This window comes from Diceros bicornis, chromosome 24 (assembly GCF_020826845.1).
Source record: "Diceros bicornis minor isolate mBicDic1 chromosome 24, mDicBic1.mat.cur, whole genome shotgun sequence".
Lineage (NCBI taxonomy): Eukaryota > Metazoa > Chordata > Mammalia > Perissodactyla > Rhinocerotidae > Diceros > Diceros bicornis.
The window spans coordinates 19,978,349-20,002,694 of record NC_080763.1 but is presented as its reverse complement, the minus strand read 5'-3'; the positions used below and the strand labels follow the sequence as shown (position 1 = coordinate 20,002,694).

Below are 24,346 nucleotides of genomic sequence, written 5' to 3'. Positions count from 1 at the left end.
CTGCATGCAGTTTAAAGACAAAAGCAAATAGCAATAGACTTCCCACTGCCACTGCAGAAAGCAGGGCTGGACGAGGCCCTCCACGTGACCACCGGCCAACGCCCATCCAGCCACCACTGCAGCACCAATACCTGTAACAGACACCATCGGTGCAGGGGTTGTGAACCCTGACTATGACGAAAACGTGCTGAAAGTGGGATCGGATGTTTTTCGGGCTGAATGGCTGTGCTCCAGGCTCTTGGAAAACAATTGTTACAATATCATTTCCAATGTGCCGCTTCCGTAGGAGCTAAAAGAAAAAATAAGCAAACGACATAAATGACAATGCTCTGTTTTTTCCTCCCCAATTCCTTTATGTAACTGTATTTAAAACATTCATTATTAATCAGTACATATTAGGGGAGGTAAGTTACACAGTATTGCCAATATTCTAGCCTGTCTTATCATTCCCTCCAAGGAAGAACACAGAAATGAATATTCTGAAATTTGCATAAAATATATAGCTCATTCAAATAAATCTAACCAATATCTGGCATATTACGCCAAGTCCCAGCATCTCCAAATCCTCAGTTTCCATAACAACAGTTTTGTTCCATTTTCATATAAGAAAGAAACTTGCCATAGGGAAGATTTTTAGAGATGAGAACGGCTGAAGTAATTACAAGACAATTTACGTTCTGGTTTAATCAGCTTCAGTCAAAGAAATGTGGCTAAGGTGTTTTTTGATATACTTTTTCTGTCACAAGCTGGGACTGTGGAAATTAATAATATTCCAGAATGTCGCAACAATTTAAAAGCAGGTTAAATTTCAAGTTTAAATAGTTTCTTTAATTACAGTGAAAGCTGCTTAAGACTACCTCTGTTTCACTTTAAAAGGTGTTTTGGAAAGGTGGCTTTCAAATTCAGAAACTCCAAATCACCCTAGGCCAGCGTCTTTTCAGGAAGGGTTTATTAGGTAGTTAATTCAACAGTGTAAAGAAAAATTGAAAAAAATGTGTATGTCTCATATTTATTATATGGAGGCTCTTAAAAGGAAGAAAACAACTAAATGTGACATTCATATAAACTATCTATTAAACATAAGCTTGCATTTATAAAACTTTTTTTTTAATTCTCCAGTGACATTTAACTCACACAAATTACATACCAGTAAAATCAGTGATCTAGTATTGGCTGCCAGCTGGGAGAAACAATAGCCTTTTAGATCAGGGTTGAGTTAGAATGTTCAGGAAATGTACTTTTAACCTTAGGAATTTTAAAGCATCCCAAATTATCTTCTAATGAGGCAGCTTACTTCATTTCTAAACATATTATTAGATGTTATGGAAATAAAGGCTGGTCTGTATTGGTTGCTATACAAAATATACCCATTATTAAAGATCATTAATCTATTCAGGATCTTGGACATACCAAGAACAAATACAATTTGTCTATGTATTATGTCATTCCTGCATAGATGATGTCATTGTCTTTTTCATGCAATGCCATTCTTGCTTTGAAATATGGCTTGATATGTAATATTAATGTCTTAATAAAGGAGCCAAATAGAAATAAATCTCACGTTATATGTAATGAAAAAAAGATAGTATTTATAAACAAATTCTTGTAAAAAGATTAAAAAATATATGTTCTTTCTGTTTTTCCCAATCATAAAGTAATCTATATAGAAGAAATAAGTTCTTTACCTAGACAATTAAATTTCTTAATATGTGGCAGTACCAATTACTCTTTCATTCTGATTTAGGACCATAATACTTTTACCTTGATTGGACCTCAAAATTAAATAACTTAGATAGCTGTCCATTTAAATGCCAACTCACTCGGCTCAGCACCAACTCATTGGGCTAGAAATAAACAATTAATTGAATCTTGTTCTAAATCCAGCCCTCCCCATCCCCCAGTAATCAGGTAGAATAAGCCTTTAACTCCCCTTTAAAGATATTTGTTAACGTTCTTAAATTTTTTGTCTACTGACTGATCAGAATAACAAGTTTAGTATTTTTTTCTTAACATGATGTTTTTCTCTCAGAGAAATCTAGAAATTGGCGTTTGCATAAAACAAATTGCCAACAAACTCCAGATCATGGAATTTATCTTAAAATAGGTTTATTTTCACTTTACAGCTGATTCATTGCTTTGCTTCCTATTTTTGATTACTTTGGTAATCTTAAGAGGCAAAACTGTGTTACCTAGATTTGTGATTTAATCAAACCTAAACTAATGGAGGGTTAGATTGGATCCGTGTTTGGTTGAATTCTGTGAAGGAGGATGTGATTCATTCTGCAGCTGGCCAGCATTCTGTTAGTACAACAATTGACAATAACAAAATCTATATCCATTTTAAGGTCAGATGTAATACTGGACTGCTTGTGTTTATAACAGCTATTGAAAGAAAGGAGAGTCTGTTAGCTCTCTGGTTATTTTAAATAACCAGTTTGGTATCATTTATTTTGAAATATTTTTTTAAAACAACGACGACTACATACTCTTTAAAACACTACTGTCAGTTTCCACTTCGCTCTGTAACAACCTGTCACTTCTTAGTTCCCACATTGCACTGTCTCACTGACTGCATTTTAGTACTAGGCATTGTGCTTTTAAATCTGTGTATGATGTACACAAATGCAACTGTTATTTATGTTTCTTGCTATCTCCTGACCAACACGTTAAGGAAAAAACATTTTTCTGAGATCCCACTGACATTTATTTTGATTTTTCTCCAAGTTACTATACCAAACCTCCTTTGAAATCTGAAATGAAACATCAGTACTTCCTTGCTTTGTACACTGGCCTCTTGAGCTGAAACTTCACCCACTCATATATGTTCTTTGCAACCCTGCAGAGTCATCTAATCACCATGATTTCAACTTGTTCTCTTCAGATTTCATGAAAACCTCAATCCCCGTGGGTGAAAAGCAAATGATTAATTCACAAAGCCATCCAGCTGGCTGTTAACCTAGAATTTGTGTCTCTTCATTTGTTTTCAGCTCATTTGCTATTCCTTACTTCCACAAAGTACAGAGCTTCCTGCTGCTGTCACAGGTGCAACATTAAATTCTGGTTTAAGATTTTACAAACTTGCCACTTAGGCTTCTGGGGGAAACGAAACAAGGGCGAAAAAACACAAATAACACAAGGACCTCTTACCTGTTGCTTGTTGTTAGGTGTATATGGCAGCATGGTAGAAACATGGAACATGATTTCATAGTCTTTGTATGTTGTGTACAGCGAATGGGTTCCAGTGGAGTCTGCTACAGTAAAAATATATATATAACAATGAGACGACTGTAAGAATAGGAAAAAATAGTTCATTTAAGAGAAATATCTCAAAAAAAAAGGGAAATACTTTAGGATGAAAAGATCCTAGACAAGATCTAACATAAGTGTTCTTACCCATTTTTTGTACCTGATCCCCTCTGGCAGTCTAGTGAAGCCTATGGATCCCTTCTCATAATAATATGTGTAAATGCATAAAACAAAATATACAAGATTTCAACAGAAATCAATTATAATGAAAAATATAGTATCAAAATAATTTAAAAATATGATGTAATAGCATAAAATTTACATAAGTTTTAGCAGTTGGTCTAATAACTACTATAATTTTGAAGTAGTGATGTGCACAAGCAATGTTTTGAGATATCTCCAACAAGAAAGAATATGAGATGAAAATACCTGTGGCTTTCCAGTGGCAATAAAATCACAGAGCTTATCACATGGTGGTTCGTTGCCTACATTCATAATTGAAGGAAATGCTAAATTTCAATTGGGGGTCAGTGAAAATAAATGTGAAATACGTGCCATTCACGTTCACAGACCCCTGAATTCTGTCCACAGACATCAAGTTAAGAGCATCTTTCCCAGTACTTCTGATTCAAGCAAAAGAACTGTTTTGCAGACCCCTGAATTCTGTCCACAGACATCAAGTTAAGAGCATCTTTCCCAGTACTTCTGATTCAAGCAAAAGAACTGTTTTGTTCTTAACCAATAGATGGAAATTGGACAAGACTGTAATGCTGAATAACACAGGCATCAGAACAATGTCCAATAACTGTTTAAGACTGAGTGTGTCCTGCTCTCACCTTCCTTAAGGAGAAAAACAACCTCTACCCCTTAATCATTAACAAATCTCTGTGCCCATAAACACCTGGAAACCAGAGAAAAGAATTATTAACTGCCGAACTGAAAGGGAGTATCTTTAGACTTGAAGGACCTGGACTTACAGGCTACAAAATAGAGAGAAGGGCATTCATTCTGGGTAAACTCAAGCCTCCATCAACCATCTTGTTGAGGAGCAAAACACGTTACTGCATGTTAGAGACTGATGCGGCAAGCCCTTGGCATATACCAAAAGGCAGTCGTTCTCAAAATTCAGTATTCAGGGAGTCACTTGGGAAGCTAGTTTAAAAGGCAGATTCTCATGCCCGGCCCCCAGAAATACTGCTCAGTGGGTGTGGGGGTGGGCAGAGGAATCTATTTTAACCAACACCCCCAGGTGACTGCAGTGCAGTAGCTCCACTGCCCTTAGGCACTGCTCCAAGAATAGACAGCAGGGTGGCTTGCAGACAGACTTGTAGAGATGTTCTACAGCTCTGCGTTTCAACCTTGAGCTTCTTGGAGGATCTTAAATTTGAAGCTGACATAAAATGCAAAGGGTAAAGGTAAAGATAAATGCAAGTGAAAGAAAGAACAAAGCAAAGACTACTTTTCAGAAATTGCAAAAATATGTATCAACATACAAATTCCCAAGAAAAATATCTACTAAATGTTAATCACCACGACCACATACAACTACAAATTACTACAATAAATAATTGAACTCTTGAAGACAGGCCTTGAGTATGAAGAACTTATCTACTGTTAAGGACCTTTGCTATAAATACCCCTAGAACTGATTAGTACATTTTAAAACTTTAAAGTGCATGTGTCAGCTTTGACACGTACTTACATGTGTTAAGTCAATTTTAAGCAAAATTAATGAATCATAAAAAAAGATTGTCATCCAGTATTCATTTATTACATTTTGCTTTATATGTCTGTCTAATTCTAAAAGGATTACTGTCAGAGAGGAAAATTGAAGACACCTTGAGGAGAATTTGTTTTTCTATGTCTAGTCCTTTCTTTCCCCTGCATGACTCATTTTACACAATGTATGCCGCTTAACCAGCCTTTTTCTGGGGACCTTTGGAAATCCCAGTTTTGCTGATAATTTTTAAAAATTTCAAATGTTTTAGAGACAACACTAGGGCCAAAAGAATGAAATTTTCCTTTCTGAGAAGAAAGGAATTCCAAAACCTTGAAATTACTAGGTACATAATAGAATTGCTAAACTTTATTAGTGAGAACGGAAAATGAATATTTCCTATATTCTCTAAAGAAAAAGGCATCCAATGTTGTTGTTGTTATATTTTTAGTGACCTTGAAACCCTGAAACCATGAAAGATTTAACAGAATGACAATCAGAAATATGACAATTAGGAAAAATGATAAAAATCCTTTTATTCTAGTTGAAGAGAATATATATTGAGTAATTTCTAAAGAGAAAATATGCTTGTAGAAGAGGGACAGAAAGAAGATAATGCTACTTCACATTTGTACGGAGCTTTAAAGTTAAAAAGTAAACTCAGGCATCCCATGGGTCACCTTGATAATCACATGACTTGCCTCCAAATCATACTACCAGTGACTGGTACATATCCACTTATAAGGTCAGCACTCTACGCTAAGTCATGGAAGGCAAAATTTCTAATATTCAAACTAGATGATAAGAAGACACTGAATAATTGAGGAAAGATAAGAATATTCTTCTCGGCTGGCCCCGTGGCTTAGCAGTTAAGTGCACGCACTCCGCTGCTGGCGGCCCGGGTTCGGATCCCGGGCGCGCACCGACGCACCACTTCTCCGGCCATGCTGAGGCCGCGTCCCACATACAGCAACTAGAAGGATGTGCAACTATGACATACAACTATCTACTGGGGCTTTGGGGGAAAAAATAAATAAATAAATTAAATTAAATTCTTTAAAAAAAACAAAAAAAAAATATTCTTCTCAACTGCTTTGAAAAGGTATAGATAAGTGGTAATACCCTACATTAGGCATTTCTATTTGAAGATAGTATTAACAGGTTAATAAGTTTGTAGAAGCAGTTTCAGATACAGTCAACGTCATATTCATCCTTGACTTCTCTTTTGGCTCAATGCTTCTGCATGTAGGTAGTCTAAAACCTGGATGATGAAGGTGTATGTGTATGAATCTGAATCAGGAAAAACTAATTAGACTTTTATAGAACTATTTCCTGGTCACTAACAGATATGTTTCAGAAAAGCTAGATGAAGGAAAACAAGCCTATGCAATTTGATTTTTGGAAAGTTCCTAGTTTTCAATATTTATGAACACAAGAAGAAAAGTAATCTCATTAACTAAATGCATATAGACTAAGAAAGTCAATAGAATGAAGGAAGCTTAGGCTCAGTTTATTAATGTCCTCACCACTACAGAACATATCAAATGCAAGATGAAATCAAAGGCAGGTTGTGGATCTGATTCTTAACCAAGTTTGAAATATAATAGTCAGCTGGATGCTGGGAACCATCCATTTAAGACCCGCAGATCTCCCACCTATGCAACTTTGCCTCAGGGTCTTAGGATGCAGAAGTCAATGCTCAGAAGCACAGGGACAGGTACTGATTTGGGACACTGGCATGTATTCAAGATGAAGCACATTTCCGCCCTTGTGGTACTATTTCACTCACTCACTAATCAAGTATTTAGGGGAAGTCAAGAATTCCACCGGCTCTGGCATCTATCATATTTATTACTATTTTTTCAATGTACCTTTAGCCATGGTCAGGAGAGGAGTTACTTAACTTCAATGAGGATGGGATCAAGAAGAGTTTATAGTACTACACTTTGCCATGACAGGCAAATTCATACTGCCAGTTCAAGGAATGTGTGAGTGCAAACGTAAATGTACCCGGACTCAAGGCTTCTCAAAATTGCTAACATATTGAGAGAAAAAGACAAGAGACGGTATGGGGCTGGTACTTAGGAATCAGCCAGTACTATTTTCTACCTACTGCTCACTTTACAAGATACCTGCAATTTCTTGGATTCCCAATTTGGAAGTAAGACGATCTGAAATCAAATGCCAGAAGCATCATTTGCTAAATGACCACAAACGGGTCACATCACTTCTCTGCCCCTCAACAGTCTGACAGTTGTGAGGATTAAGTGAAATAATGTATATGAAAGTGCTAGCTCATGAAAGACGCTCAAAAAATGTGTTGATTAAAATTTAGAATTTTGTGCTGTTGAGGTAAGTGTAGTTTCCTTAAATGGGGCCTTTTACATATTTTAATTTCTTTGCCAATTGCATCTCAGGAGTACTCAAAGGAAAAACCTTATACTATAACACAGTTCAAAGCTAAGGAGGTGAAACAAGAATCTTTTTCTTCATTCATCAGTCTCTAGAATTCCAAATAGCCCTTTGCATGTGCAAAACATTTAAATAATGCTAGCTTTATCCCTTTCCCTGTCAACGTTTAAATATTCCAAAAAAAAGATGGATTTATTTTCTTTATGAAAAGTCTTACATCTCTAAGACCTTGAATCTCAATGGTCTTTACAACACGGCTGAAAAATGAGGGAAGCAACAAGCATTCACTAATATTGCAGCCACTGAGTGAAGGCCAGGCTCTGAAGGAATGCTTGACAAGGGGCTTCTAAGTCTCCACCCATGTGTTGACTTGACAGACAAGCTTCAGTGAGGAAATAATTTCCCAAATAATAATCCAAACTGACAGCTTAAAATGAGGGTGGTCTCCAGCTTTCAAACAACAAACTGCATGGTGGGAAGTTTATTTTTGTATTTACTGAAGTGTGAGGGGAAGGTAATTATCTAGAGGTTGTGTCATCCCAATAAGGAAAGAAAAAAAGGAGAAAAAAATCCACTACTGAAAATGTCTTCATTGGAGAATGGTTTCAAACGCTGACACATTTGTAGCTTGTTTGCTAGAAGTCGTTATTTCTGAGATGGGAAAATGGACTTTGTACAGAGAATTGGGAAAAGAAGAAATGGTTCCAGAGTTCCATCAATCATTCCTTCCCCGAGCCTCTCCCTCCTTTACCAAAGTACTCAAATCCGAATATAATTATAATACATCACAGGTAGAGATGTCTCATGAGATGGCTTAGGTATTTTTAGCCCAAGGGCTGAGTGAGGAGAAGACACAACCACAGGGAAGGGCTCTGGACTTCACTGTGCTTAATTCTCTATTTATGCTTTTTCTGAACACTTCATTAACCATGCCACCAGGATCTGTTCTACTTCCCTAATGCTAACTAGCTGTCTGACCTTGGGCATGTTAGTTAATCTAAATAAGCCAATTCTGTAAAGTGGGGATAACTGGTATCTAGCAGGGTTTGTGGGGATTACATGAGATGGCATATACAAAAAGTACCTGGAACTTCCGTTTCTGGCCATAACAGTACTTGGTACAGGACCAGCAAAAATTGACAAATGATCTGAAAAAACTTTTCTCAGACATTTAAGGCAGCATTGGATAGTGATCCCTGAGAAAAGAAGAATTACAGAAGGTAAGCCCTATGATCCCACTGGGTTCCCCACCTGGAGGCACTTTTGGAACAGTGGCACAGAACAGGGCTTTGAAGAGGGAAGCCAAAACATACTGGAGTTCAGGAAGCCTGAGGCGGCTAACAGTTGCTGGTCAGAATACCAAAGACGAGGAAACTACACAGTGAAAGAGGTTCAGAAATCTGCATGGGGTCCCCTTGAGTCTTGGGTTGAATATTAAGCAGCATACACAGAATGAGATTCCAAAAGCCAGGCAAAGAAAAACTATTAGGGTAATGTACAGCATGGTGACTATAGTTAATAACACTGCATTGCATATTTCAAAGTTGCTAAGGAAGTAGATCTTAAAAGTTCTCATCACAAGAAGAAAAAAAATTTTGTAACCATGTATGGTGATGGATATTAACTAGACTCACTGTGGTGATCATTTTGCAATATATACAAATATGTAATCATTATGTAGTGCACCTGAAACTAATACAATGTTATATGTCAATTATACTTCAATAAAAAAAGAAAGAAAAATTATTAGGGAAAGAACTACCAGAAAATTGTAAGCCAAACAATTCTCACAGTTTGCACAGAGCTGGAAGATATTCAAATTCTGACCAGCTACAGTAGAGATGTCTCATTGACTATGCAGGTATTCAGGTGCAAGAAAAGTTATGTCTTAGTAGTAGGGCTGAATTAGCCAGAGAGCAAAGGCTACTGTAGGGATGCTTTAATAAAGTTTAAGAACAAGATTCATAAAGATCAAGCTATTCTGTAAGTAACTTAACTGCCTGCCCAAATAAAACTCAACACTCTTCAAAGAAAACAAAATCCAGACACTCAATGATGACACATTCACAATGTCTACTATCCAATCAAAAATAACCAGATATGTGAAGCAGTAAAATATAACTCAAAATCAGGAGAAAATCTGTTAAAAGGAAACCCCAAATGATAGAGATGATGGAATTAGCACATAAAGAATTTAAAACAGCTATTACAAATATATTCAAGGATTAAAGGACAACATGAACCTAATAAAGAGAAAATGGAAAATATAAAAAAAGAGAACCAAGTGCAACTGCTGGCCCTGAAAATTACAATATCTGAAATGAAAACTTCATTAGATTGGATTAACATCAGATTAAGACACTATGGAAGAAAAGAAAAACATAGTGAACTTGAGGACGTATTAATAGGAACTATCCAAATGGAAGCATAGAGAAAAAAAAAGGTTAAAAAATTAAATCAACAGTCTCATCAACCTGCTGTATACTAGTAAGTGATCTAACACAACTGTAATTGGACATTCAGGAGGAAGGGGGGGTGGCAGCGAAAAATAAAGACATAAAGATTGGCAAATAATACTTTAATTTGATGAAAGCTACAAATCCACAGATCCAAGTGACATCTACATTGTCACATGTAGAGGGAATGATCCTTTAGGAACACTGGAAAGCATTTTCTCTTTTTAAGGATTATATTGAAAGAAAGAGTTTCTTGACACAAAATGAAGTTAGATAAAATGTGATGAGATTATCTACAGCACACAGGGCCAAATCTCATCTCTGGGTGTGCCATGGCCAGTAAGAGGCTGCTGAAATGTGCAGAGGCTGGTGGTCCCTATTTCTGTGGTCTGTTACTGTTTAATACCCATCTAAAGGATGAGGCTAATGGTCCCCTCTAGTTTTTGACACAATTAGTTTGGAGTAAGAGAGATGAGTATGCATACTGCCGTCTTCACAGCTTCAGAATGGAAATACTTCCCTACTTTTCATTCACTTTAGGAAACGTGACACTCTGAAAGGACAGAAAAGGAGACTGTAAACTCTTCTGCTGCGGAGCTACGCCTTGAAAGGTTACAAGGAGTCTCAAAAGAGAGTAGTTCAGTGAAAAGGAACCCTTCCCTGCTGAATGTATTACAAAACTGTAAAACTGTGCTGTTAGAGGCAGTTTGCTAATCCAGGCTCAGCCCCCTCTGGCTTTTGCAGTTATTGGGATATCAGGGCAAAATATGCACATAGTGCTTCTTCTGCTTATTCCACTGCCTTACTTGATGCCACATTGCTTAAGAATGGCCTTGCAATACATTTCTCACACTGCCCTTCATCATCAAGAGGTGGCTGGGAACGTGTAAATACAAAAATAATACATAATCTTATTAACTTTCAATCTGGCCATGCATTTATAGAATCCGGGTGCTTACTACATTCTCTTCTGAGACCCTTTCTATAACTCTTCATGGTGATGATAATTTATATAACACCACAAGCTGGGACAACATGAATGAACTGTACAGGGTAAATATCAGAATACCTGGATAAAAACAGTTTAAGGGTATATTGAGATTAACATTTTATGCAGTTGCAAGCAGAGTATAGAACGTTGAAATAATATTTAAGAGTCTAGGCTATTTATGGGTTTTAATAGTCTCTCTTGTATGTCGTTTCCAAGTTGGCAACAGCAAAACCATGGCAACAGGAAATTCTTCCCTGCAGTGGAGTTTATGAATGCTTTTCTGTTTTCCTGACTCAACTCCTTATTTAATTTCCTGTACAGAAAATCAGAGAGATTACTATAGACTGCAATACAGATGTGCTAATCCACAGACCCTGTCAAAGAAAAACAGGTCATAGGTGTCTACGGATGGATTTTGAGATAAAATTTAAAACTGCCTCCACACAGACATAGCAGAAGTCAACATATTCTAACCAAAATCGATACTTGAGAACTTACCTATTTTATTAATGACTTGGGGAATGGGAATGGACAACCTTGTATGTTCATGAGCCATAGCTAAATAGATTGCTTCATTACTGTGCTTTTAATCAACACCTTTCAGGAGCCAAAGTAATACCAAAGCTAACAAGCCTACTTTCTTACAGATTAAATTAGACTATGGACAATAATAATAGAAAATAAACCAACCTAAAACCTCCTAGAGATGAAAAGAATACAAAAATGAATCAGAAAACCATACAAACGCTGACTGCATGGATAAGCACGAGGATTATGAAATGAACTAATGCAAGTCAAAAATTCTAGGGCTTATGAGCAGATGGTTATAAGATTCTAGAGTTTTTTAATCACTCTAACATTTAGCTAAATATAGTGAAATATATGCAACACTATCCAGGAGCAATTCTGCATAATCCGCATCCATTGCTCTACTCGATCGACATCTCTGATAATACTATCCTTCTTTTACAGTCCAATCCTAGCTACTTTGATTATGGTCTTCAATTGTCCTGGTGCCACATCCTCCCTCTCCCGCTTCCTCTCCCCCATCATCAGCACTTTTCTGCAATAAATGGCAATGCTGTTTTACAGGCAATTTAGTAGATGAACATCAACACAGCAGGCGGAAAATAAGCCTAGGAGGAGGGTATAAGAATTTCTTACTTTTGGTGTCAAGCTGTGCACGATACTTCTCAAATCCTTTGAGCCGAACACGTTCTCCCAACAGCTGAAGGAATTCCTCAAAGGCTGGGCCGGCGGATTCATTGTTGTACATCTCTTCTTCAGTGCTCTGTCCAGCTTTGCAGTACATGATGCCTACTTTCTGCTGATAGTTCAGCTGTGAAGACGGGCGGTACAATGCATATAAATATAAGCAGATCCATTTTGCACCACTTAAATGTTAAGAACTCCTGTAGGGCACATGCCCATCAAATAGCTAACATTTCTCTTCTCTTGAAATCTTTCTGTTTTAATTCTTCTGTCTCTAATCCAAAAAATATAGTAGAGCAAGCATCTATAATTATCATCTTCATGAATTAAAAGAAAAGGCCAGTAAAATCAGTTAAAATTTCCTGTATGTCAAGATCACGCATCATTAGAACAGACGCTGATACTTTAGGGACTTTCTGTTAATGGATTACAAAGTGCAAAATGAGGTTCTACAAAATAACCTGACAACAAAAAGGCAATTCTTTTTCAATGAGCTCCCTCCTCTAGAAACGGAGGCCTTTACAAATTTAAAAGCAGAGGTCCACTTTACAAGATACTTTAAAATATATTGTTTTGCACTAAAAAGCCCATTAATGTCCCTGCAATTTTTTTTTTTTTTTTGGTTAAACTGGAAAAGACATCTCCCAATGCTATTTTTCCAATATATTAAATTATAAACTTTGGTTCTATCTTTGTTAGAGCACTAGCATCATCAACAATGTACTTTTCAAATATTTTTCTGAAAGATGAGTGCCTGGATAGAAATGTTAAAAGGGGCTTCATAATGGCAACTCAGCTAGTGGCAAATAGCCCTTCCTCAGATACAGCTAAAACCAAGCTTTCAAGAGATTTAAATATGATATAACTTTATCAAAACATTTATTCATCACTGATGGGGCCGGCCTGGTGGTGTATTGGTTAAGTTCGAGAGTTCTGCTTCAGGGGCCTGGGGTTCACGGGTTCAGATCCTGGGCGCGGACCTACGCACCACTTATCAAGCCATGCCGTGGCAGGCGTCCCACATATAAAGTAGAGGAAGATGGGCACGGATGTTAGCCCAGGGCCAATCTTCCTCAGCAAAAAAAAAAGAGGAGGATTGGCAACAGATGTTAGCTCAGGGCTAATCTTCCTCACCAAAACAAAAAATAAAAAACAAAAAAACATTTATTCATCACGGAAAAGTCTAGTCACTCTGCAAACAAATTTTAAGGTGGTATTAGTCATTTAACAAGAAATGAGTTTTCAATGTAAAAATTTAGACTTTTAATTCTCCACTGAAATCAGGGCAATACCTATCACTTAGGCCTATTTCCAGAGTGGCACTGCAACCACTGCATCAGTACATTTTTATCTCATAAAAGGAAAGGGGGAAGGGAAGAGGCAAAACGTTAACAGTTCACATTTATTGAATACCCAGGATATGCTAATCACTATGTTTAGTATTTAACATACATTAGCTTATCCTCACGACAGCCCATAAAGCAAATATTACCCCTGTTTGACAGATAAGCAAAGAGAAGGTCAGAGAACAGAAGAGAAAGTAACTAGTCCATTAGAGAGAGGCACAAGATCACAAACTGTCAGTCCTGTGATTCGGCTGTATTAAATATTACTGGGACTCAACCAGGCTCGTCTTGCTCTATTTCTATCACTGCAACATATGCCCACAGCCCCTTATTTGCAATTCTGAAGTTGAAAGGTAAAAACCAAATTTAAGCAAACACATTTGGCAGCAAAACTTGATATGGGCTGACATTAATACTTTTAATTTATTCCTCTTTGTGTGAATATTCATATTTTTTCCTGTGGAAATATTAACGTGCTTGATTGAGGGGTACTGCCCCAAATCCCACTGGGAATATTCCTACGTGGTGCATGCACTTAATTACCCTTCTAAAATCTGGAAATTTCTGAATTCTGAACTGTATCCAGCCCCTATCATTTTACATAAGGAACTGTGAACTTGAACTGCTCCTTTCAACTTTTCAAACCAAATGGTTCAGAACAGTGATAACATAGCAAACGTCACAGGGGAAAAACTCTTGGCTCCTTTCCTCCCTCCAGCAGTACCTAGCTGACAAGGAAGCTCAACAGCCTTTCCCTGACCCACAGACATGAGAGCCCCTAGGAGTTCGGTAATTGCACAGAAGTGACTGCCTACTCCACTGAGCGGAAGGTCCAGTTCCAAGTCTGAAACTTGCAAATAACTGGATATACTGAAATTGGAATATTTTTTAAATAGCATACAACCTTACATTATTGCTACTTCATTGTAATTATTAACAGAAACACATTTAGGACTTTGTTCATTTTTGTATACCACATGTAGGAGAAACAAAAGAAATCAGAGAAAAACCTCCCGCACACCACAGACAGTTCACTCTTCTCAGCTGGCCTGCATCAAACGTCTGATGTGGCTAATGCTTGGAGGGGAACTCCCACAGGTAGGGCTTTCCTCTTGCCTTTAGAATCAAGCTGAGTACCTACCCTATTAGGTCTCAACAAATCAAAAAGTAGTGGTAGGCTCTACGTCTATTACAAAAGAAGTCCTTAATACAGCAGATCCCTACTCTCTCCCTGCAGGGAGAGCTATCAAAGAGCTATCAAAGGGATGAAGCAATGTGGAAAAAGGAAGGGGCTTTGAGTTATTTGCTGTTTGGCTCTGTGCCTCCCAGATCAGCCTTCTCATGCAACAACGTAAAACAAAAGTCACCCTGTTCAATAAAAAGCATCACAGGGACACTGGATTTGTGGATGGCTTTTTAAAACTTCTTAGATAAAAGCCTAACATTTCACTGTGCAACACTCACAGGATTCATTTATTTTAAAAAAAGAGTTCACTGTGGAGAGAAGATAAGTAAGGAAACTTCCCCAAAGCCACTGGAGAAGCAGAATCCAAGGACAATGAGACAATGTGCCGCCTTCTTTACACGGATTTCTCATACTCTAGTGAACTCCACCTGCAGATAGGGGAGCTGGTTTTTGCTGGTTGTGAAAGGAAGGCTCTTTAAGAGGATTAGGAAATTTGTTAGAATGTCAAATTTCCTCTGGTTTCAAACTGTGCCCAACATCACTGCTCTGTCCTCTAAGGCGGCAATATGACTGTATTCTCGGTTTCTACTGCAGTCAAATCAAAGTAGGTGGCATTCTCTGAACTCAGGCTCCTAGAATACTTAGTTAGCAACCATGTTCCTGCCAGAATATGAAAAGTTGTTAAGGAGGAGTTATGCAAATGTAGTAAGGAACATTTCAAGATAAAGAGCAAATGTAAATGGAGTCAGAGGTATGGTTTGGGGGTTTTGAATTGTTATGAGGTTATATAAAACAGTATTTTTTTAAAGACACACACACAAACATATCTGTATGGGTTTATGTATATGAATATATAATACTTTCATGTAATGCTCAAAATAGAGTTATGATGACACCAGAAGCCATCTGGGAATAGGTTGGGTTTATCCACAGCATTAAAAAAAAAACAACAGACCCAAATTGGAGTCACTTGTGCTAAGCCCCACGTCAGCAAACCAAGACTTTAATACCTAACCTAACTGCAGCCTCAGCCCCTCCCGGGAATGTGACCTTTAACCAGTCAATCTAGAATTACCTGGTCAGCACTAGTGAGGTAATCTGCATGACAGACCTCCGCCGTTCCCCTCAAGGAAGGTGACCTTGCCTGAAACAATTCATTAGACTTCCTTTTTCTGCCCCCTTCTACCTATAAAAGCCTTCAATTTTGCACAGCTCCTCAGAGTTCCTTTCTATTTGCTAGATGGGACACTGACCCATTCATGAATCACTGAATAAAGCCAATTAGATCCTCACATTTACTCAGTTGCATTTTGTTTTTTAAGAAGAGTTTAGGATTTTGTTTTGGATAATCTCAGAGTCATGCTATACAATTCCACACTTGCGTATCAACTGATCATATGGAGCATCAATGGAAGGGTTTGGACACTCAACAAATGTTTGTATTATAAAAAGGGACGATGGTCAGTCCAACAGGACAAAGGTTCTATTTGAGATGAAAGTCCTGAATCTCAATAAAGCAAAGTGTCTTTCGACACCCACCAAAAGTCACGTGGGCTCCCAGCTAGGAACCAACAGTACATAGAATTGCTCTTCCTCTGCTAAGCAGGCACTTCAACACAGAACCAAAGAGACAGCTACTGCAATCTGACTTACACAGCTCTGAGTTTCTGGAAAGACAGATAAAGTCAGAGCCTCTACCAGGAGAGACAGATCTGAATAACCAACTTCTCACAGACCTCTCACGTTATTCTGCCTTTTCACCCTTCTTCCTTTGTGTCACAGCCAGAGGAAGGTCACTGGGGCAGCAAAGACCACAAGAATAACTTAGTTCTTACATTCTTACAGAACCTTTTAAACTGTCTGACTTAATCCGGAAACTTAAACAGTCACTATGAGGTATTTCATTGTACAGCAGTTCTCAAAGTGTGGGCAGTGAACCTGAGAGGCGAGTGAGCTTTGCTCTGGGACACAGTTATTCAGAAAGTCTGATCCTTTCAGTTCTTGTTTTTAAACTCTGCTAGGTCATACCAGAGCGGTGTTTAATTTGAGGATAATTTTGCCTTACTACTGAGGCAAAGCCATCCTGAGACTTTACCCAATGCCATGTGAACGATGAGGCTTTCCAGTTTGCTTGGTGGGAGCAGAAACTATTCCCAGCCATGTGTGAAGACTGAGGATTTGCCTCTGCAAATCTTTAGGGTGGTTCTTACCCTAGCCTCAAGTAGTTTCTCAAATGCACCCACTTACCAGTATTCAGCTCTTCACACTCTGGCCTCCTTGGCCTCCCTGGATGCACATCTCAGTCTCAGCTCAGGGAGACCCCTGGGCTTCAACTGGGTGCCCCTCCCTGCACTGCAGCCTGGAAACTCTCTCCAGGCAGAAACCTGGTGTGATCTTACTGTTCACTTTATCTGTTTCCCACCTCCCAGACGTCACCGTCCTTCGCTGACTAATGTCCAACGTCATAAAAACCGTTGTTCCACTGTTTTGCCTAGTTTTTTTAAGGTGGTTCAAATGGGAAGGTAAATCCAGTTCCTCTTTCTTAGTCTTGGCTGGAAGCAGAAATCTGCCTTTAGACTTTATGGGTATATAATTTCTTAACAGTAAACTGCATCCATTTGAGGCATGCAATTTAATGAGTTCTAATAAATCTCCACCACAATCAAAATACAGAACATCTCCATCACCCCAAAAGTTTCCCAGTTTCCATTTGCAGTCCATTCCTGCATCAACTAACAGCCTCAGACAATCACTGTTTTATTTTTTTCCACTACAAATTAGTTTTGCTTACATTTTTGTTGGGTAAAATTCATTGTGCAAGTTATTCTCTTCTAGCACTCCAGAAACATCTTCTGGCTTTCACCTTTTCTCTAGGCTTTATAGCCCAGCAACTGGTTAATTTTTTTTTTTTTTTTTTTTTGTGAGGAGGACCAGCCCTGAGCTAACATCCAATGCCAATCCTCTTCTTTTTGCTGAGGAAGACTGGCCCTGGGCTAACATCCATGCCCATCTTCCTCTACTTTATATGGGAGGCCGCCACAGCATGGCTTAACAAGCGGTGCGTCGGTGCGCACCCGGGATCCGAACCAGCGAACCCCGGGCCGCCGCAGCGGAACGTGCGCACTTAACCGCTTGCGCCACCGGGCTGGCCCCAAGCAATTGGTTAATTTTAACAGCCAATTGTCTTACTGTTCTTCTTTGAAGGTATTTTTTCCTTCTGGCTGTTTTTAAGATTTTTCTCTTATTTTCAGCAATTTCTACTATGATGGTCCTACATCCGATTTTCCTTGTATTTATCTTGTTTAGGGCAGGCTGAGCTCCTTGAATCTGTCTTAATTCATATCTTTCACCAGTTGTGGAAATTTACCAGTATTTCTTCAAATATTGATTCTGTCCCCCAAACAATGCTTTAATTGTTGTTCTCCTCCTGGGAATTCCATTACATAGATGTATTTCACTGTGGCCCACATGCCTTTGGGCACATCTCTGTATTTCTCATGTTTTCTTGTCTCTATTCTTCAGTTCAAATTTTTCTGGTAACTTATCAATTCATCAATTTTCTCTTCTTCTGTGTCTAATACGATCTTAAACCCATCTATTGAGACTTTTAACTTTTATTTTTTCCAGTTCTAGAATTTTAATTTGATTTACAGATTTGAGTTCTCCAGTGATCTTTGAACTCCATTTTTTATTTCTGCAGCCCTTATGAAATCAACAAATGCTCTCATCTGTCACCTAACTTTTTAATCTGCAGCTTTACGCTGGACTTAAGCCCCAAACCTCTTACAAATCAGCAAATGTCCAAGGAAAAAAGCACTGAAGGATGTTTTTAATTTTGATGAACTCCATTTTCTCAATTATTTGTTTCTGGGGCAAGTTTTTGATGTTATGTCTAATAACTCTTCACCATGCCCTAGATCATAAAGATTTTCTCCTGTGTTTCTGTCAAAACTTTTACAGTTTTACATTTCAATCTATGATCCATTTGATCAAATTTTTGTATAATATGTGATGTTTAGATCAAGTTCATTATTTTGTCTCTAGATGACTAATTGTCCCAGCATCTTTGTTTGAAAAGTCTATCCTTCCTCCATTGAATTGTTTTTACACTTTTGTCAAAACTCAGTTGGACATATGTGTGCAGGACTATTTCTGGTTCCTCTAATCTGTCCCATTAATACGTGTCTATCCTTCCAATAATAAGACACAGTCTTGATTACTGTTGTTATATAAATCTTGAAATCAGGTAGATTTCTCCCATTTTATTCTTTTTTAAAATTGCATTAGCTATTCTAGTTTTTTGCCTTTCCATATAAATTTCAGAATAATCTTGTCTAAAATTACAAAAAACCTTCCTGAGATCTGGATACTAATTGTGTTAAACTATATATCAATTACGGGGAAAATGACATCATTAATATACTGAGTCTTTCAATCCATGAAGGTGGTATGTCTCTCCATTTATTTAGGTCTTCTTTGATTTCTTTCATCAGTGTTTTATATTTTCAGCACACAAGTTGTATATATACAACTTGCTTTGTTAGGTATATACCCAAGTATTTCATTTTTTATTGAGGGATTATAAATGGAATCATATTTTATTTTCAGTTTCCACATGTTCATTAAAATAAATCTAACTGATTTTTGTGAGTTGATGTTGAATCATACAACCCTGTTGAACACAACCTCATAGTTTAGGGACGTTTTTGTAGATTCCTTTTGTACATAGATTATCATGTCATCTGAAACAGGGATAATTTTATTCTTTCCTTTCCTTTATCCACATGCCTTTTATTTCCTTTTCTTGCCTTACTGTGCTGACTAGAACTTCCAGTACTATGTTGAATAGCAGTGGTGACAGCGTACATCCTTGCCTTGTTAACATTAAGTCTTTTATCATCAAGTATGATATAAGCTGTAGGTTTTTTGTAGATGTTTTTTATCAAGTTGAGAAGTTCCTTTCTATTCCAGTTTTTATCATTCATGATAAAAAACTGCTGTGTCGTTCCTCAAATCCCCAAGTCCCTAGCCAATCTGCTTTCTTCTCTCCACCTTGCAGATTCATTTTATGTTTCCCTTATATACAAGGTTTTTAGCTGTACTTAGCAGGAAGAATAGGGAAAAAATACACCTACTTCATATTTCCAAAAGCAAAAGTCCAAAGTTATTTTAAAAAAATATTTTGTCCAGTGTTTCTGGTTATTCTCAGTGGGTGGGCTGGTCTGCGAGAAGCTACTCTGCCATTACTGGACATGAAGACCTTGATCGCTTTTTAAACCCTCATGATTTCACACTGATAGCATTTACTTTGGTTTATTCTTCATAAACATGATAACTTTCTTAACTACTTCCTAACAATTTATCACTATACTATCTTCCAAAAACAATGACAAAGAGATGGGAAATAGTCAATGTTGGGAGCAAAATTTGCAAGTTAGAAAATTTATCCTCGTTGGAAATTACTACCAAAAATCAAATTGCTTTAAAAAATGACACATGGATACTGGGTAGGAAAGTTATTTAAAAAAATCTGACAGAGATGCTGTCAAAATTATTTATATGTATGTGTACAGACATATTCTAATCTATTTTTATCTTTGGCATAATATAAAGGAAATAGTCTATACACACACAATAGTATTCTCTAATATGCTGTGCAAAATTTCTCGCAAAAATAAAAAGTTTCATATACCTGTTTTGATTTGACATTAAGATAAATTTCAATTATATAGGAAAAGACTCTTCATTGCAGCACTGTTTGTAATAGAAAAAGATTAGAATTAACCCAAATGTCTATCAATAGGGAAACTGATAAAATAAACTATAGAACAGCAATTCAATAGGATATTATGCAGCAGTAAAAGCAATGGGAAAGCTATGTATTGACATTGAAAGATCTCCAAAAAATAGAAATGTCTACAGCATGCTATATTTTGTATAAGAAAAGGGGGAAATAAGACTACACATATGTGTTTGGTAATATCTGCATAAAGAAACACAGGAATACATAAGAAACTAATAAAAGTGGTAACTTATGGGGGAGGGGAGAGAAGGAGATAGGAACAGGGTAGAAATGGGACCCCTTGATGTAAACATTATTACTTTGATTTTTGGATCGTTTGAAGATATCAGCTAGTTAAGCTAAGTCCCATAGGAAAGAAACTAGTTTAACTTTTCGTTTTATTTATTTATTTATTTGTGAGGAAGATCAGCCCTGAGCTAACATCCATGCCAATCCTCCTCTTTTTGCTGAGGAAGACTGGCCCGGAGCTAACATCCATGCCGATCTTCCTCCACTTTATGTGGGATGCCGCCACAGCATGGCCTGAGAAGCGGTCTACCAGTGAGCGTCCGGGATCCGAACCCGGGCCGCCAGCAGCGGAGCGCAAGCACTTAACCTCTACGCCACGGGGCCGGCCCCTAACTTTTCATTTTAAAGTGGAATTTAAAACACAATCCACAATTTAAAATCAAGAGGAATGAAGTATCGGCAACCAGTTACTCTGTCCTTTTGGATGGTGAACCAAAGCATCCTCATTGCATGTCCTAGCCATGCTGAGCTCCATCCCTGCAAACTGCAATCCTCCACAGCCAAATGTCTCCCCAATGCTACTGCCATCAGCCTTGTTAACCACAGAATCTTCTCATCAGAAAGGACTCCATACAGTCATCTAACCCAGCCTCAGCCAGGCAAAAGAGCATGGACAAGCCAGTGCAGAGTAACCATTACTTGGGAACAGACAAGACAAAGCTACCAATGCCACTGCCGTCTTCCCCTGACGTGATCCCTCTCATGTATATTTCCTTCCCAATAATGTACATATGGATCCATGAGTTGTCTGGAACCAATTTGGTGGTCATCTGAACTTTAAACATGCATTAGCTGATACCATAATCTAAGAGACTAAAATTTCAGGAATAGTAATTGTTCTGCCAAAAGTTCATTCACAGAAAATGGGTTTGGGAAAAAATGTTTTCCTTATGCTTCCTTCTTTAAATCTAGCTGCTTGAATCAAAGAAAGCGGCTGGTCAAACCCATTTATCCTCAATAAAATATTGCAGCAGGGCAGTGAAGAGGCTAAGTCAGCAGAGAATTTCATTCATGTCCTTAATCAAAAGATCAGTGCTATTCAATTATCAAATAAACATTGCCTCTTTCCTTACAACTATTCTTGAGATATATATTGCAGACCTAATTAGATATGATATTTTTCCCCTTTAACTTCGATAACTTGAAGGGTAAATTTTTAAAGAATAGAGAACCCAATAAATGTTTTCATTTCTTTGCACTTTTAATGAGTATCTACAAAAACAGTGGAGATACTCATTTAGGTAAAACCACTACTGTGTACATGAAACTTGACATTTCCTAATGAAAACAGGACTACCAATTTTCTCTACTGCAAACTGGCAATTGTACTTCAAATGCTTTTAAACTCTTCTCCAATTTTATTTGGGTTTCACATGTTATACTTAATATTGAACACTGAAGCCTGCAGCAATAAAGCTTGGAGCCATCTTTCCAGTTTCTTCTACTCAAGAGGAGGGAAAAGGTGGACGGGAGGACGGGGTATGCTGGGTAAGAATGTGTACTGGGTAAGAATGTGGGCTCTGCAGTCTGAATGCTTGGAGTCAAGGTCTGCCTCCACCAGATCCTAACTGTGATCTGGGGGGTCTTTCAGCCCCTTCATGCCTCAGCGCTCTCGTCTGTAAAACAAGAATAATCATATCACCTACATTAAAGGACTCTGAGGGTTAATTAAAATAATTCATGTAAACTGCTTCACACAGAGCCTGGCTTAGTCACTGCTCAATAAAAAATGTCTATTTTTATTACTCTCTTACATGTGCCTCACACTCCTGCTCAGCTGGACTGCTTGCTCCCCCATACTCACACTCTGTGCTTTGTTCTCATTGTTCTGAGTCTAGACCACCGTTCTGCTGCTTCTCTGGCCTGATGAAACCCTCTTCTCTCCCAAGGCCCATCTCATCCTGATCCATCTAACCAGTCATGACTCGGCCCCACTGGCTTGCACCCCCATTGCTCTTTGCTTGCACTTCTGTTATTATACTCATTATATTAACCCTGACCTCCATTACAGTAATTTATGACCCTGTCTCCTTCATGGTAAGGACTGCGTCTTACTAGCCTATTTATTTCCTACAGTATTTAACAATCTGCAAAGAGTGGTTAGTCAATAAGCATTTATTGGATTTGAAACAATTACGCTTAATTATGAAAGTAAACATCTATACTACCTATAACAGCAGCTCTCTCACAGGATGCTTACAAAGATTAAATGAGATGATGCATGTAAAGGGCTACTAACAAGTTATTATTTTATCATTACCAACCACAGCTAATATTTCTTCAATGTTCACCATGTGCCTGGCATTGTACTAAGGGCTTTACACATGTGAACGCCTTGAAACAGAGCATAGCATAATGACCTTCCATTCCCCTTGCATGGAGTAGATAAGATAAAGGGGTTTTTAAAATGACTGATGAAGTAAAATGGCTCTGACATGGCAAATTTAAAAGTAACTGAATTAGCCACATTATTAAAAAGTTGGCTTGACTAGATAATGAAATTCCTGATACTTTATAGTGTATGTAGCATTAAGGATCAAAATAATTCAAGATACACAAAAGCATATGAAAACTTGTAAATCTTAAAAACGAAAGGTAGTATTATGCACATTTGTATCCAGTGTCCAGGCCTACTAAGGGAAATGGCACTGAGAACTTCTGAGTCTCAATCCTCTAAACGGTAATATCAGCCAATAACTAGAACCCACTGTGCAGTGGTGCTGTGAGGATTAAATCAGATGATGCCGGTAAAGTGCTTAGCACAGTGTAACAAGTAAACATATATATTTATCTAATTTGTTTTTATCACAAGAGATGCTCTCAATTATCTAATAAGTGAAGATCTAGGACCACAATGGATAAACTAAATCCAGAGTTGATCCAAATTTTCTGAGTCACAAACTGTTCTAAACTCTTGATGGTGTGAAATCATTAGCAGATTAGTGTCATCTTCTTATTGCCCTTTATATGATAATGGAAATGGACATCAATAAATAGTGAAAGGCCCAGAGAGGTTTCAGGAAGGAGAACCTGAGAGCTTGGATAAGCCACAAACTAGACATTCATTTTCTAAAACTTCAGGAATTAAAATGCCTACTTCAGTTCCTGAATATATATCAGAGTCTAGTCAAATTAAAAACAAATTTTTCTATTTTTGTGAAATGCTTTCTTTTATATTTTACAGATATTAATTTGTTTTTCTGTTCATTTCAGCTTTTATTTATTTATTTTTTAAAGATTTTATTTATTTATTTTTCCCCCAAAGCCCCAGTAGATAGTTGTCTGTCATAGCTGCACATCCCTCCAGTTGCTGTATGTGGGACGCGGCCTCAGCATGGCCGGAGAAGCGGCGCGTCGGTGCGATCCCGGGATCCGAACCCGGGCCGCCAGCAGCAGAGCGCACGCACCTAACCGCCAAGCCACGGGGCCGGCCCATTTCAGCTTTTAAAAGCAGTAAAATGAGAAAATAAAGCACCAAAGATCTGAAAGGCAAAATGCCACAATATAGCAAGCAAATAGTATTTTCTTTTTCCAAGTATAATTATGTAAGCCGTTTAAAATAGAAAAGATATTAAAGGAATCCTTTAAATAAAATTTAAAGGGAGATTTAAAAAGTTTCTTTTAGCAAGTCCAGTTTCTTGGTATCATACTATGAATCTCTTTAAATATAAGAATGTACAAAGCATGAA

The 24,346-nt window shown here is 37.7% G+C and overlaps 1 protein-coding gene across 13 annotated transcripts in view; it reads right to left on the bottom strand.

Moving 5' to 3' along the window:
• Positions 1 to 24,346, bottom strand: part of SIPA1L1 (signal induced proliferation associated 1 like 1) — a 357,896-nt gene that overhangs the window by 85,976 nt on the left and 247,574 nt on the right. For all 13 annotated transcript variants that reach the window (XM_058567248.1, XM_058567256.1, XM_058567261.1 and 10 more), the window contains 3 exons: positions 11,987 to 12,161; positions 3,148 to 3,251; positions 132 to 289 (listed from right to left, as the gene is read on the bottom strand). In XM_058567248.1, the coding sequence (XP_058423231.1) occupies positions 132 to 289; positions 3,148 to 3,251; positions 11,987 to 12,161 (437 nt within the window). The remainder of the gene's footprint in view (positions 1 to 131; positions 290 to 3,147; positions 3,252 to 11,986; positions 12,162 to 24,346) is intronic.